The 14910-nt window shown below is 43.0% G+C and overlaps 1 protein-coding gene across 2 annotated transcripts in view; it reads left to right on the forward strand.

The window, feature by feature from the left end:
• PDE8B (phosphodiesterase 8B) overlaps positions 1-14910 on the forward strand; it is a 170225-nt gene that overhangs the window by 134095 nt on the left and 21220 nt on the right. For both annotated transcript variants that reach the window (XM_005858060.2, XM_014549966.1), the window contains exons 11-13: positions 8032-8074; positions 12005-12082; positions 14696-14772. In XM_005858060.2, the coding sequence (XP_005858122.1) occupies positions 8032-8074; positions 12005-12082; positions 14696-14772 (198 nt within the window). The remainder of the gene's footprint in view (positions 1-8031; positions 8075-12004; positions 12083-14695; positions 14773-14910) is intronic.

Here is a 14910-nt window from a genome sequence, read left to right on the forward strand (position 1 = left end):
CTGGCCTGGGCGTTCTGCAGACGTTATTCCAGTTGATCCGCTTGAATCCAAACGAGTAGGTATTGGTCCCCATTTACCCACAGGGAACCTGAGACTCAGTGAAACTCATGTGTCCCCGGTTTACCCGACCAGAAGTGGAGACAGCAAAAGATCTGTTGGCAATTTATGATTTTGCACTTGAATCAGGGCTTCTCAAACTGTAAGATGTAGTCATATTACCTGGAGATTAAATGTTAAATTCTGATTCGGTGAGTCTGGAGTGAGCCTGAGAGCAGGTATTAACTGGCAGGGCAGTCTGGGTAGCGAGGCCTCACCTGTTGCAGCCTGGGCCTCACCTGGGGACTGGTGAGCCTCCAAGTCCTGGCAAATCAGAAACCCTGGGGGTGGGGCCCAGTGGCCTGTTTAACAAACCCTTCAGGTGATTCTAATTCTTGCTGAAGTCTGAGAACCACTCTCCTATTTCCATATTACAAAACTCAGTATTTGCAGGTCTGAAGCCAAGTGGTGCTTATATTTAGGCATGTGAAAGCCATTAAAAGAGAAACTGGACAAGGGAAAAAACATTTACACCTGAATGGTAGCTTGCCGTAAGTGTTTTCCCGTGAGATAAGGACACAGGAAGGTTCTCTGGGGCTGCACACGGAGAGGCCTCTGTACAGCTCCTCCAGATGCAGATGAGGCCAGTGGGCCCAGCACTGAGCGGGAGGCGTCTTGACCAGGGGACACCGTGGTCTCTGGACGCGCTGGATCTGGTGTTGCACACACAGGAGAGGAGGCTGAAGTGTTTCCAAGAAAATATCTAACACTTGAAACCTGTAAATTTTATTAACCAACGTTACTCATATAATTTCAATTAAAATTTTTTTTAAAAGGAAAAAATATCTAATAGTGGAGGAGCTATAGCTACACTTATTTAGAGCAAAGTACTAAAAACAGCTTGGGATTTTTCTTTTTAATCTTGTGTAGTCTTAAAAATTCAGATGCATCTTTATTTATATCAAACTAACGTGTGTTGCTTTGATATAAGTAACATTTTAAATTATCATCCAGGTAAAAGGGGAGAGTTGGTGTTGCATTGAGTCTTCTAGGCTCATGAAATTAGCTCAAGTGGAGAGACCTGACACCGAATGTCGGGATGGCTTCCATGGCACCGGCCTGCCCGCGGCCTGAGGAGCTGAGGAAAGCAATGGCTGAGGACGGGGATCCTGAATGTTGTAGGCGGTGTTGTGTTCCCCTGTTTGGGAAACAGGAGGGTGTGTTTGCTGCTTGGCTGGGGTTTTGAGTAGTGTATTTTCAAGTGGTTTTTGATAACAGAGTAGACAGGAAAGGTCTTTGATTTATGCATCAGATATTTTTGCCATCTGAGGAAATACTCATCAAAGTATTTCCAGTAAAGAAAGATGATGAAAGAAATTCTGCATTATACCCCTCACACTGTCATTTTCATTACATGTAAATGAAGGGAGGGTCTCCAGGGACTCATTTCCGTGGCTCTCTCTCATCCAGCCTTCAAACGCCACCTCGTCCCTGAAGTCAGGTCACATACATGAAAGCATTCATTTCTGTCATGAAGTTGTTGATCAAGAATGTTCCATCTTAAGAAAAAAGATTGCTTAATAAATCCATTTTGTAAGCTATGCTGATTATTTAAGAGAATAGTATTTTTCTTCATCTAAACCAAGTTTTTATTCCTTTTCATAATATTGGGGGGTGGGGGAGACACAAAACTACCAAACAACATAAAGCCTGAGTTAGAAAATTTTCATCAGAATTTTCTTCCATCAAAGCCAGAACTCTTCTGTATAATCAAGAATTGCAGCCCTAGCTGGTTTGGCTCAGTGGATAGAGCGTTAGTCCATGGACTAAAGGGTCCCAGATTTGATTCTGGTCAAGGGCATGTTCCTTGGTTACAGGTTCCCCGGCCCTGATAGGGGTGCCTGCAGGAGGCAACCAATGGATATGTCTATCTCACATCAATGTTTCTATCTCTCCCTCTCCCTTCCCTTCCCTTCTAATCTCTTTAAAAATCAATGGAAAAATATCCTAGGGTGAGGATTAACAAAACAAACAAAAAAAGAATTGAGAGTGGATTGGATTGGGGGCACTGCTGAGTTCGGATGAGCTGATGGCAGCCTGCATTCTGGCAGTGGAGAGATGTGAAGTGGGGATCCCAGATGTATTTAGAAAGGACTTTTACAGGAATTGATGATGGACTTGGACGTTGGGATGAGAGAAAAGGAAGCATCAAGAATGCCCCCAGACTAACATACCAGGGTATCTGGTGATTTTAACTGTGACTGATAAGATACCTCTTATCACTTTGTCATTCAGTTATGATAAAAGCAGACATTTCTACCAAATGCTATTCACATTCCCAAGGTGATTCTGAAATGCATGTTAAAGGAATATCTAGTATTTGCTTGCTTGCTTATTATTGTATTGACCCTGGCTTTGACTCATTTAATTGCTAAAAGTCTCATGATTTTTTCACTTAAAAAAGATTGATTTTGACATACATTAAGAGGGATGTTTTCATATTGTTATTTTTGGAGTTTTTCTCCCTTAGGAGAGATCAGGGTTAGGGCCATAAGCTCAATCAATAAAATTATTAAAGTCAATGTATTAAGTAGTTACCTAGGCAGGTCTTCTACTTCTCTGATTGCCAGCTGCTGCCTAATTCCCTGGTCATGGTTTGAAGTGGAGCACCATCTTTATGCGCAGTCCCGGGACTCCCAGGGACCATAACATGCCATTTACCTGCACAATTCAGGCTGTTCTCAGTTCCTTTCATCTTGTTTACTTTCAAAGATTTTGAAATTATATTTCAGACTTTCAGTTTTTAGCCATCAATTCATATTCTGTTGAACATGTAATTTTCCCAATGTTTTTTAAATTTTTCACACGTAGAGAAGAGTTAGAAGTGAAAGTCAATATGTACCTTCTACCTTGCTTCTAAGACATATTTTGCTCTATCGTATCTGTCCATCTATCTGTCCCTTAATTCATCCATCAGTCCATCTTATTTTTTGATAGATTTCAAACTAGGTTGCAAGCATCAGGACATTTTATTCTTTGGTATTTTAGCATGCATATTATTAACTAGAGTTTAATCGTTTTTTGAGTTCTTTCCTTTTTTAGATAAAAGTTACGTACAGTGAAATGTACAAATTTTAAGTATAGCATTCCTTGAATTTTGACAAATGTGTATACCTCTGTAATCAGACCCCGTAAGATATTAAACTTTAGTATCCCAAAAGGTCCCAGTTCTCCCTGCCTCCACTCACCCTCACAGGTAACACCGTCCTGAGTTATTTAACCATATAGTAGTTTTGCCTGTACTAGAGCTTTATACAGTGTCTACTCTCTCGTGTTTGGCTTTGTTCACTCATCGTAGTGTTTTGGGTTTTTTTTATTTTGTATTGGTTTCAGGTGTACACTTTGTGGTTTGACAGTCTTATACTTTACATAGTGTTCGCTCAATATTTCCAGTATCCCAACTGGCACCATACATAATTATCACAACATTATTGACTATATTCCCTATGCTTTACATACGTTCCCATGACTGTTGTGTAACTACCAACCTTACTTCTTACTCCCTTCATCCCCATGTCTTTCATCCCCACCCCCAAACACCCTCCCCTCTGGCAGCCACCTGCTCTCTCTGTGTGTCTATGAGTCTGTTTTAATTTTATTTCTTCTGTTCATCGTTGTCATGTTTTGAGTCATCCCCGTTGCATGTATCAGTAATTTTCCCCTTTTGTTGCTGAATGGGATTCCATTGCATCAATCTACCAGTTTCTCTCTCTTGTTGATGGACTTCTGGGCTCTTTCCAGTTTGGGGCCCCTTTGGACATTAGTAGAAAAGTGTTTTGTGATCACATGCTTTTGTTTATCTTGGGTAAATTCTCAGGAGTGGACCTGAGTACTGAGGAGTTGGGTCCTAGGGTAGGTCTATGTTTAACTTTATAAGAAACTGCCAGACCTTTTTTCATAATGGTTGTAGCACTTCATTCTCCCTCCAGTTGTTTCACGTCCTTGACAAACTTTCCTTTCAGTTTTAGACATTCTGGTATGTGTGTAGAGAAAATATAAAGTTTAAATGATTTTTCTCTAAGAAGAAAGCAGTCACATGGCCCTGAGGTCGCACGCAGGCGCTCGCACACAGAATTTGAAGTGCTTTTTAGAGCCAAGCATAGTCAGGTGTTTATAAACAAAGCATGCAGCACAAGGATAGCAACACTTGTAGGAACCTGCGGTATTGTAAGTAGTTAAAGGTATAAAGCTATGAATTTCCTTTCCAAAAACAAGCTGGAAGCTTCTAAGGACTTGCTTTGAGGGCGGCATAGGCCAAGGGCGATAGCGTTCAAATCGCAGAACTTCCCTCTATTACCAAAGTTCCCAGTATTAAAGATCCCCAGCTGTTACCATACGTGGGATTTTCTACCCTTCAGGAAAAATAACAAAAACACTGCACTCCAGAGACTGGCTGACATGGGGACATTGAATTCTGATTGTTTTGCTATGCTTTAGAATTCAGGTAACAAAACCTATTGATAGCAGAGATTCAGACCTTCCCCAAAATTTGAAAACAAAAAAATATTTCAAACAGATGCCCTGCACTGACCCAGGGGATATTGTCCTCACACCCCAGTTTCACAAGTGTGGCCTGGGACTTACCTTTGGTCTCACTGTAGAGAGAGGAACCGGTTTTAGAGCTGGAGGAAGCTGGGTTTGAATTGGGCTCTGTGCATACTCGCTGTGCGGCTCAGGGAAGTCCCTTCCTCTCTCAAAACCTGAGTTTCTCTCTCTGTCTGAGGAGGGGTGATCCTCCCCTCCCGTGAGTGCTGTAACGGGAGGTTGGGGATGTAAAGCCGCTACACACGGCAGTCCTCTCAGAGATGGCCTCTGTCTTCCTGCCCACAGTCCTAAGGCCCACGCGGTGCCCCAGGCTGCCCATCAGGAATGTCAACTACAAAACCGCTCCTCCCCTGTTTCCTCAGTGAGCTTGACTGAGAATTACAGGGAAATAATTTCAGTGGAATTGTTCATGGCAAACAGCACCAGATGTTAGACCTTGGTCCTTGAGTTTTGGCTAAGGAAGGATTCAGAGCCAAGACTCAAATACAAGCAGAAGTTTATTTAGAAAGTCACAGAGGTAGAAGTGAGCCCTAGAAAAAGTGGGCCAGCTGGGCTGCAGGGACTCAGGGAGCAAGTTGCAGAGGCAAAAGAAGGGGCCTTGGAACTTGGGAGAGAGAAAGCAAAGGTGCTCACCTTAAGGGAGAACGGGGGAAAGAAAGGTGCAGATATGCTTTGAGCAGCCAGCGAGAATGCTGGGTCCTTCATTGTAAGGGGTTCATCTGTTTCCTAAATGTGGGATTTTAGGGGAGATCTCAGGGGAGGATGCCCAAAGAATATTCATCAGCTTTCCGGATGTCCTTTCAGGGCGTGGTCTCCACCAGTTGGTGGGCACCAGGGCAGGCGTCATTAGTCAATGCAGCTGGTCCTGATGACAGCCAGATGGACCAGCTTCATCTGGTTTGTTGCTTTTCTGAAACAGGCCTAGATGTTATCCCTAGTTTAACCTAACCACTCTCTGTGGCCTTGTTTCTAAGATCATTTGATGTGGGTCAGAACCTCATTTTCCCGAGGGCTTCATCCTTAAGGGAGTGGTCCCGCCAGGAAGTCCTGGGAGGCTCTTCTCTGGCCCTTGTTCCTCCTCTAAGGGCCTCCCACGGGACTGGCCACAGGCCAGGGGAGGGAAGTTCAGGGGAGGGTCCGAACTGCATGACCAGTGACATGAAAGGTCAGGGGGTCTAAACCACATGATCAAAGATATGCTAGGGGAGGAAAGGTCCCACCCTACAATGCTTGCATTCCCAGCCTTGCCCATTGCTAGGCTTTCCACCTGGGTGACCTTCTCACCTGGCCTATCGTTCCTTCTCTGCTCCTGTCTGTCTAACTGCCTACTATATCAGAATCATTCATGCCAAGTGGTAAATGACTCATGGGTTTAGACCTCCAAGAAAAAGAACTTTAATTCTAAAAGAATTTTTTCGTCTAAATGAATCTTTAGCTTAAAGGTGGTGTATATAGGAGATGTATAAATAACCTTCCTCAGGAAGCTTCAGTAAAAACCCCGCCCTGCTAGGTGTGACCGGGAAGGTCCCCGGGCTGCTCTTGCTAAGGGATCAGAGTGAGTCATGCCATGGGGTCCTGGGCTGCCGATGCTGAGACAGCCGCCAGACCGCTCTAGGGAAGCAAGTGAAGGTTGGGCAGCTGGGCTGTCGAGGAGTGTTTCTAGTCTCTGCTGTCTGCAGGAGAGAGCCTGTCAGTGGCAGATGAGCCAATTCGGGGGGTGATGGGGTTGGCGTGAGTGCTGTGTTCAGCTTCGAAAGTGCCAAATGCAGAATCCTAAGCGCAGGAAAACCAGAGCCTCCTCCACAGATGGACCTGGTATCTCTCCTCTTCCCCCCGCTTTTTCCTCTATTCTCATCCCCACCCCTCGGGTGTGGGGGACAGGGTTCATTTTCATCCCAAAGGCAGGGTTGGAGTGTGCATACTGGGCCTTGGGCTTCCTCTGTTTCCATCTGGGCAGAACATAAAGCCCACGGTGACTCCCCGGAGCCCCACAGTGCAGTCAGTTGGCCTATGGGGGCCAATGAAGTCCAGGAGAAGGTTTTTTTGTGTGTAATCTGGGGAGCCATGGGACTTTGTTTCTAAAGGAGAGATGTACAGTGATTCAGAGAGAAAAGCTAAGTGTTTAAAGATCACTTGCTTCTGAACTACAGCTGATAAACAATTTGCAAGGCAAAAGTTGTATTCATTTGGTATAGATCAAAAAGTCACACTGCACTCAATAGCTTTGTAGCAAATGGTTTCTATCTGTAAAGGAAAAACAGAGCGGCTATTCACAGAAGAAATAAAATGGTCCCGTAATTAGGGGATAAATGAGTCACAGCCCTTAGTCACATTAAGATCTCACACAGGCTGGCCATGCAATTGTTTCGGTGATATGTGGAATGGGCTATGCAGAATAATTCATAGAAACCCTCTATCTTAACACTTCAGTTTCCCATAATTATTTTTCCGTGGTTCCATCCAGCTGGGACATTTTACCTGTATGTGACACACGGGACTCTGGCTCTGACGGTTGGTGTTGTTAAACCACCCTAATCGTCCTTCCTAGACAGCCCTACACACGCACCCGTCTTGTTTTCCGAGTTAACGTACCCTGTTCATTAGTGGCTACAGATGTTAGCTGGTCTGAGCTACTAGCAATAGATGGATTCAGCAGGAAAGCAGCTTGATTATAAGTGATAGAGCTCAATATGCCCCAGTAACAGAGTCTCAGTTATAAACACACGAAATGCAGAACCCCAAAGAAAGCAAATGTATTCTTTCCTGTGCTGATTACTGCATCCATCATATGACACTGATTGAGCATTAGCACAAAACCACCAGCACAGAAAAATTTGATAATGAGGAAGAACCAGGTGCTAAACTGCATCTAAAGTTCAGCTCTCCTTGTGATGAAACATTTGTAAATTGATCCTGCCTGTAACGAAGCACTTGAAGAGCTTTCTAGGGAGGCTTTTAGAAGTCCTAGGCTTACATTGGTATTATTTTTATATTACAGAAAAGTTTATAATAAGTATGAATTACAAGCAGGTTATATATTAGCCTTATGAAAGTCTTATATTTTTGCTCTGGCTTTTTTTCTTTCTGCATTTCTGCAGACTGTCAGGATGAGAAGAGCTTTCTGGCGGGTGAGAGGTCCTGCTTAGGAAGTGTGTGCTCCGAGCCTCTCCTGCTCTGGGCTCAGCATCCCATGAGTGTCTGGACGTAACAGCATTTGTAATAGTACTACTTGGTGCACAGCTTGCATCTGTTCATGTTATCTGTGCAACTTCTTGCTCTCTTGAAGTCTTCAGAGCTTTTTAATGAAATTATTTGGCTGGAAATATAGCTCATGCTGTATTTTAAATCTCTTTCTCTTGTTTTATTTACCAAACTTTCGAACAACTTTAGATTCACAAGATTCATCGAGATTCAGGAGACAATTCTCAGACAGGTGAGAATTCTTCGGTTTCACTCTTTTACACCCAGGCAGCATGTGTGGGGTCAAGTCTGAAACGTACTCTGAATTGCTCAAGCTATCAGAGGGTTGCAAAGCCAGAACAGAAGCAGAATCCCTGGGAGTTTTTTGAATATCCATTCATGGCAACCTTTTCTACCCACTGCCACCCCTTCCTGGTTTTCTTTTGCTGGCGAGAGACCATCATACGGATAGACCTAGAATGGGAGAGTGGCCCGAAAGTCCAGGGGGTGCGCTGTTGTCACACCATCGCAGTCCTCCCGTGCTTAGCAGCGTCAGTGGCTGTACAGTTAGAACATGGATGGGCCCTGGCCTGGGCGTCAGGAGCCCTGTCCACCAGCTCAGCTTCCCATTCCCTCGCCTCATAACTTGGGCAAGACTCTGCCTACTTGACCTTGGTTTCCTCAGCTATAGAATGATGACTTTTACATTCGAAAGGTCTGGAATTCTCTGACTAGAGGGAAAAGTACGTCTACTACCAAAGATTTAAAATTCTTGTTCATGCACACATTCTCTCCCGTTAGCGCAGCGGTTCTCAACCTGTGGGTTGCAACCCCTTTGGGGGTCGAACGACCCTTTCACAGGGGTCGCCTAAGACCATCGGAAAACACATATATAATTACTTATTGTTTTTATGATTAATCACTATGCTTTAATTATGTTCAATTTGTAACAATGAAAATACATCCTGCATATCAGATATTTACATTACGATTCATAACAGTAGCAAAATTACAGTTATGAAGTAGCAACGAAAATAATTTTATGGTTGGGGGTCACCACAACATGAGGAACTGTGTTAAAGGGTCGTGGCATTAGGAAGGTTGAGAACCACTGGGTTAGCGGCTTCCCAGCCACTAACCCATCACGTCAGGCCCTGGGCTGTTGTTGGGTCCCTCTCTTTGGTTCCAGGGTGGACCATACTTTAGCCTACTCAGGAAGACTTCATGTGCTCTTCCTGAACTTTGGTTTCTTTATTTTTAAAGTGAATTAACAGTGTTCATCTGGTTGTTATGAGGATTAGAGGGGAAAAACGTACATTACATATATCAGTGCCTGGTGTTTAACTACTTAGCATCCTTCTCTCCTCCCCTACCTTTCCCTTCTCTTTCTCAGCTCTTCTCTCTCAGATGTTTTAGTTTATTCCTTCTAACACTTACAGCAAGAGTATTATTTTAACTCACTTAAGGGCTTCTGGGTGCCAAAATCTGTTACAAGCATTCTCATATCCTTTGCAGTGCCCGGGATTGCCTTGCACATAGTAGACACTCAATAAATACTCACAAAACATTAAACCATTACATCTTAAAAAGCATGGGCTCTCCCATTTATTAGCTCTTTGACCTTGAGCTACCTAAACAATCTTTCCAAGTTTAAATTTCCTTGTCAGTAAAATGTGGATTAGACTGTGCAGCTTTTAGAATTGTTGCAAGACCATATAAGATGTGTCTATAAATATTAAATATTTAGTAATAAATATTAAAGTAAATATTAAAGCACCAACTCTGATGCATAGTAGGTGCTCAGTACATGGTAGCTATTTTTAAAATTGGTGATACTGTATCTCTGTTGCCATTGAGTACAGCTATCTAAAAGTTCTTTATTCTTCTTTTTTCTGTTTTTGAAATTCATTCCACAAGTATCTGTTGAGAGAATGAATACCAAATTCTTGTGTTTAAATGGCCAATACTAAAGGATAATTTCTCAAACTTCAAATTTCTATTGCTATAACTTCTCTTAATTTTAGCTGAGATAAAATTAGGAAGAATAAGCATTATCTATCTTTGAATAATTTCTGATAAATGATTTAGGATTCAACAAGGCAACCTGGGCCAATAGCTGTGAAACTAACCTCCTACTTTACTTTTATTTAGAAACTACATTTTGAGGAATTCTTATGCTCTTTAATCTTGAATTTAATCTTAAATCTTCACTAAGTTCAATTTAATTATTACTAGCTAAACAAATGTTAAGAATGTATATGATTAGTAAGTCCCTGATCAGGCTAAAAACAAATGTCTTGCAAGTGATCAGTTAGTTTCTGAGGGTTCGAAAGACGCCATATGATTTTAATAGTATTATTTAAAATGCCACCACCTATAGTTGTCTTTATAAAGAAATTCCGAAACTCATATTCAAGGCTAGAAAAATTAAGGCAGAGTCTGGAAGACAAAAATAGGCAAAGGGATAGTAAATGTTTTATGTTAGATCATTTAAGGCTATGGTGTGCAGATTAATTTTATAATATTCTGCTTTTCACTACATGCTGTAAAAATATAATTCAGGTTTAGTTACTGATTTAACCATTTTTAGTTGAATCAGATTTTTTAGGACACTAAAGTAAATGGTTAAAAAGGTGATCTAGAAAAGTGTCTAAGGCATATTATGACGTGAAAACAGCCAGTATGAGAACGGCGTTATAACATGGCCCGTGTGTGCCTAAGAAGGGGTATATGCAAGTGGACAGGTGAATAATAGCCAGCATGAACTAACACTTCGCGGGCACTGCCCCAAGTGCCGTCGTGGATTAGCTTATTTACAGCAGCTTATGAACGAGATGTCGTAACTGTCCTCACTACACAGATCGGGACACGGGAGGAACACCCCCAGGGTTACACAGCTACTGGTTGGATAGTGGGGACTTGAATTTTGCCAATTTGACTCTGGAACTGGTCCTCTGAACTACTATACTCTCTTACACCTCTCTCTCTCTCTCTCTCTCTCTCTCTCTCTCTCTCTCTCTCTCTTTGTCTCTTTGTCCCACTAGACAGTTCTTTAAAAAAAAAAAGCATGTCTGCCTCCTGTCTCAGCGCAGTGGAGGTCTGTGAGAGTTGAGTTTCTCTCCTTGCTCATGCGTGGTCCCCACCGGAAGCACACACCCTGACCATGCATGTTTCTGCAGCCACCTCTGCAGCCCTGGCGTTTTTATCCCCGGTCCTCACTGCTGCCATGCACTGCTGCCTTAGATCTTTCAGTAATGGAACAACACATTTTGAGTGTTAAATTCAAAGTCTGTAAAGACTTAGTAGAATTTTAAGTGCTTTCCCTGCCCCCCCCACCCCGCCCCAGAAAATGGGGACAAAAGTGAGAGTTTAGTTTTTGCAAATTGTTGAACTATAAAACTTCTTTTTCTTCTCTTCCTTCTGGGATTGGCAGTTTGCATCACTTGATGAAATTACATCCTTAGAAGAACATAGAAGACAATCTAGAGCAGCGGTTCTCAACCTGTGGGTCGCGACCCCTTTGGCGGTCGAACAACCCTTTCACAGGGGTCGCCTAAGACCATCCTGCATATCAGATATTTACATTACGATTCATAACAGTAGCAACATTACAGTTATGAAGTAGCAACGAAAATGATTTTATGGTTGGGTCACAACATGAGGAACTGTATTTAAAGGGCCAGAAGGTTGAGAACCACTGATCCAGAGGCTCAACTTTTCAGAAAAAAAGGCTTACAATTGGTCTAAATTAGTTTCCCAAGAAAAATCAACTCTGTTGATTTCACTAGTATTTATTTCCTCAAATATAATAAGAACCTTCCCTATCCAGTTAAGTGTATTTGTACTTCAGATCGGAATGAACTCCCCAAAACTTCCCCTAAGTTTTAATGTTTATTTTAAAAAAGAGTTATTAGTGGGACAAAAGAACCATTGATCATGAGCCCATTTCCATGATGTAATGTGATGCCACAAGGACAGGCATCGTTCTACAACTAATATGGTGGAAAATTCTGTGTGTGGTGAAAATTTGAAGAGAAAATGGTTTCCTATTTCTTAAAAGTATTTTATAGTGCTTAAGAAGTGACCTTGATTTTCTTTGGAGAATGACAGGGAAATGTGTCCAGACTTCACCTGTGAATAAGCTGGTAACTAACCACTCCCCTTACTCATCTGAAATCCTTAGAGTCTCATTCATTCAGATACAAGAGCAGGAGGAGGGAGTCCGTTGATGTGAAATCGATATCATCTCGAGGCAGTGATGGTAAGAAGCTTTTCAGATTTTCTTGACCTTTTTAAAGCATAGAAAGTGACAGAAGAATATATAAAAGAATTCCTCAGCATATAAACAAACCCCAAGGAATAGAAAGTCAACAAAACTGGCTTCTTCCCCATAGGCAATAGACTTTTTAGGCCTTTTAATCATTTTTTTCTTTTTACAGTCTTTGTCTTCTCTTTGAAATGACTCGGTGCTTGATCCTTGGTGGCCTAAGGTGTGCTGGACCTTAACCACCAGAGCAGCTCAGTTTCTGTGGCTGGGTCACACGTGGGTGCTAGTGGCAGAGAGGGGACCAGAATCTTGGCTTCCCAACTCTACTGCAAACCCAGTTTTCAGTGTACCTGTTATACACCCTTACTGTCCCTTAATAAACTGTCCCAGATAAACTGAGACAGAATTTAGCAAAATACTTTTTTAGTTCAGTCAGGCCTAATTAATTCATTGGATTTGCAGGCGGATGGGAAAGTCAAAGATGGTTCTGAAAGGTAATTCCTATGTGCCTGAGAAGATAGAAGTAATATATACAGAAACAAAGTCTCCATGTATGGCTAGGTGGGGGTTGAGGAGAAGATAAGTTTTATTTTAGTGGAAATGCCAAAGAAGCTAAAATGCAAAACTTCTACTCAGGGCTAGAGATATGGATTGGGGAGTCCTAGAGGGGACGGATGAAGAGCCATGAGCAGAGGAACATTTCTAAGGTGTGTGTATGTGCGCACAACAACAAAAGAGAAGAACTGAGTTCAAGGCTTGAAAGTACACCCTCAGTGAGAGGGAAACAAGAGAAATAGGGCCACAGAGAACAAGAGAGCTGGGAGTGAACCGTATGGACACAGTGTCACGTGAACCAAGAGCAGAGGAAAGCGGAAGAAAGGAGATGCTAGCAGTGTGAGTGCTGCAGAGATCAGAGAGTTCACGAGCTGAGAACTCTCATTCAGTTCGTGTTTATTTAGCAAATGAGGACACGTTCTAGAGCAGGGGTCCTCAAACTTTTTAAACAGGGGGCCAGTTCACTGTCCCTCAGACTGTTGGAGGGCCGGACTATAATTTAAAAAAAAAACTGAACAAATTCCTATGCACACTGCACATCTTATTTTGAAGTAAAAAAAACAACACGGGCCCTAGCTGGTTTGGCTCACTGGATAGAGCGTCGGCCTGGGGACTGAAGGGTCCCAGGTTTGATTCCGGTCAAGGGCATGTACCTTGGTTGCAGGCTCATCCCCAGTAAGGGGTGTGCAGGAGGCAGCTGATCGATGCTTCTCTCTCATCGACGTTTCTAACTCTCCCTCCCTCTCCCTTCCTCTCTGTAAAAAATCAATAAATATATTTTAAAAAACAACAACAACAACAACAACACGGGAACAAATACAATATTTGTATTTGCATGTGGCCCGCGGGCCGTAGTTTGAGGACCCCTGCTCTAGAGGTATGAGGAGGGGACGGTGAGTGACAGATAGAAGGGAGAGAAGTGGGGTGGTAACTTCAGGGGGTAAATGAAAAGGCAAGTGAGGGACTTTCAGTTCTTCAGGTCACAATGGGAAAGCTGAGTCTGAGGGAAGTGTCTGGACTAGAACTAAAGATGAGATGGATAACTCATAGAGAAAGACGGATACATCACAGGGCATGCAAGGGGTTGGGGCCAAGAATGTAAGGAAGGTGGACTGAAGTATTTTCAGACGGATTGAGGTGTAGATATACAACATTGTAGATGGAAAGGATAATGAATGAAGGAATTTCAACTAGATGAACTCAGTTTTTAGTAGAGTTTGAGTTGCGATTGTCTTCTCTACAGAGCGTGGGAGTGGAGGTTGCAGAGTGTGCAGTGTGGCTGCTCTGGCTGCAGAGAGGACCACAGGGGGGCTGAGCAGCAGGCTGCTCTGTTGGTATTGGCTAGTTTAGGTGAGCCCAGCTATCACATACAGATTCTGTCTCTCAGAGGAGTGGTAGGAAAATGAGAATAGTGGTTTTAAAGTAAAGCTTCTACCTTTTGAATTTTGAACCACATGTAAGAATTACCTATTCAAAAAAGTAAAATATTTTAAAATGTAAGTTTCTACAGATTAGAGCTAGAACCACCAGGGGTTCTGGGTATTAAGAACCTAAAGGCTCAGAGATGTGGCGTGCCTAATTCATACTGAAGGCGCTCGTTCTCTCCCCCCATCACTTGCCTTTCCATTTACACACCAAACCTGGGCCATGCCTCCCCTCCCACACTGCAGTTATCCAGTTACATGGCCAGTGGCTAAGGACTGAAAGTGATGGAACTGCCCAAGATGGGCTTTGGTGACTTACGGGGAAGTGAGTCCTGTGGGATCATTCGGCTCTTGGGGTGGGGTCCAGATTCCATCAACCTTCTCTAAAATTCCCCTTGTGGGCTGGGACTCATAGGCCTTCCTGCCACCAAAGTTCCAGGCCAGACCATCCTTTCCAAGTAGTGGCCAAGCTCTTACCCTTTCAGGATTAAGAGATGCATGAATTCATTGCTTTTTGGGGGACAGTAGTCCTTTGAGAGCCAGGCCCCTAGTTCAGGATGGGCTTCTTCGCTGCACTCAGCCAAGCTGAGCACCAACACCAGACACAACTTTCTTGACTTCTCCCCAGCGCCAAGCCTGCAGAACCGTCGCTATCCATCCATGGCAAGGATCCATTCCATGACCATCGAGGCCCCCATCACAAAGGTGAGTGGCAGCTGCTGCCTCTACAGTCAGGGTCACCCAGCACTGGGCTGTTTTGCAGATAAAATGAATGACATGCCACGATATCATAGAGTTTACAGTCTAGTAGAGAAAATAGATATTAAACACAAATAAATATAG

Source organism: Myotis brandtii, unplaced genomic scaffold (assembly GCF_000412655.1).
Source record: "Myotis brandtii unplaced genomic scaffold, ASM41265v1 scaffold115, whole genome shotgun sequence".
NCBI lineage: Eukaryota > Metazoa > Chordata > Mammalia > Chiroptera > Vespertilionidae > Myotis > Myotis brandtii.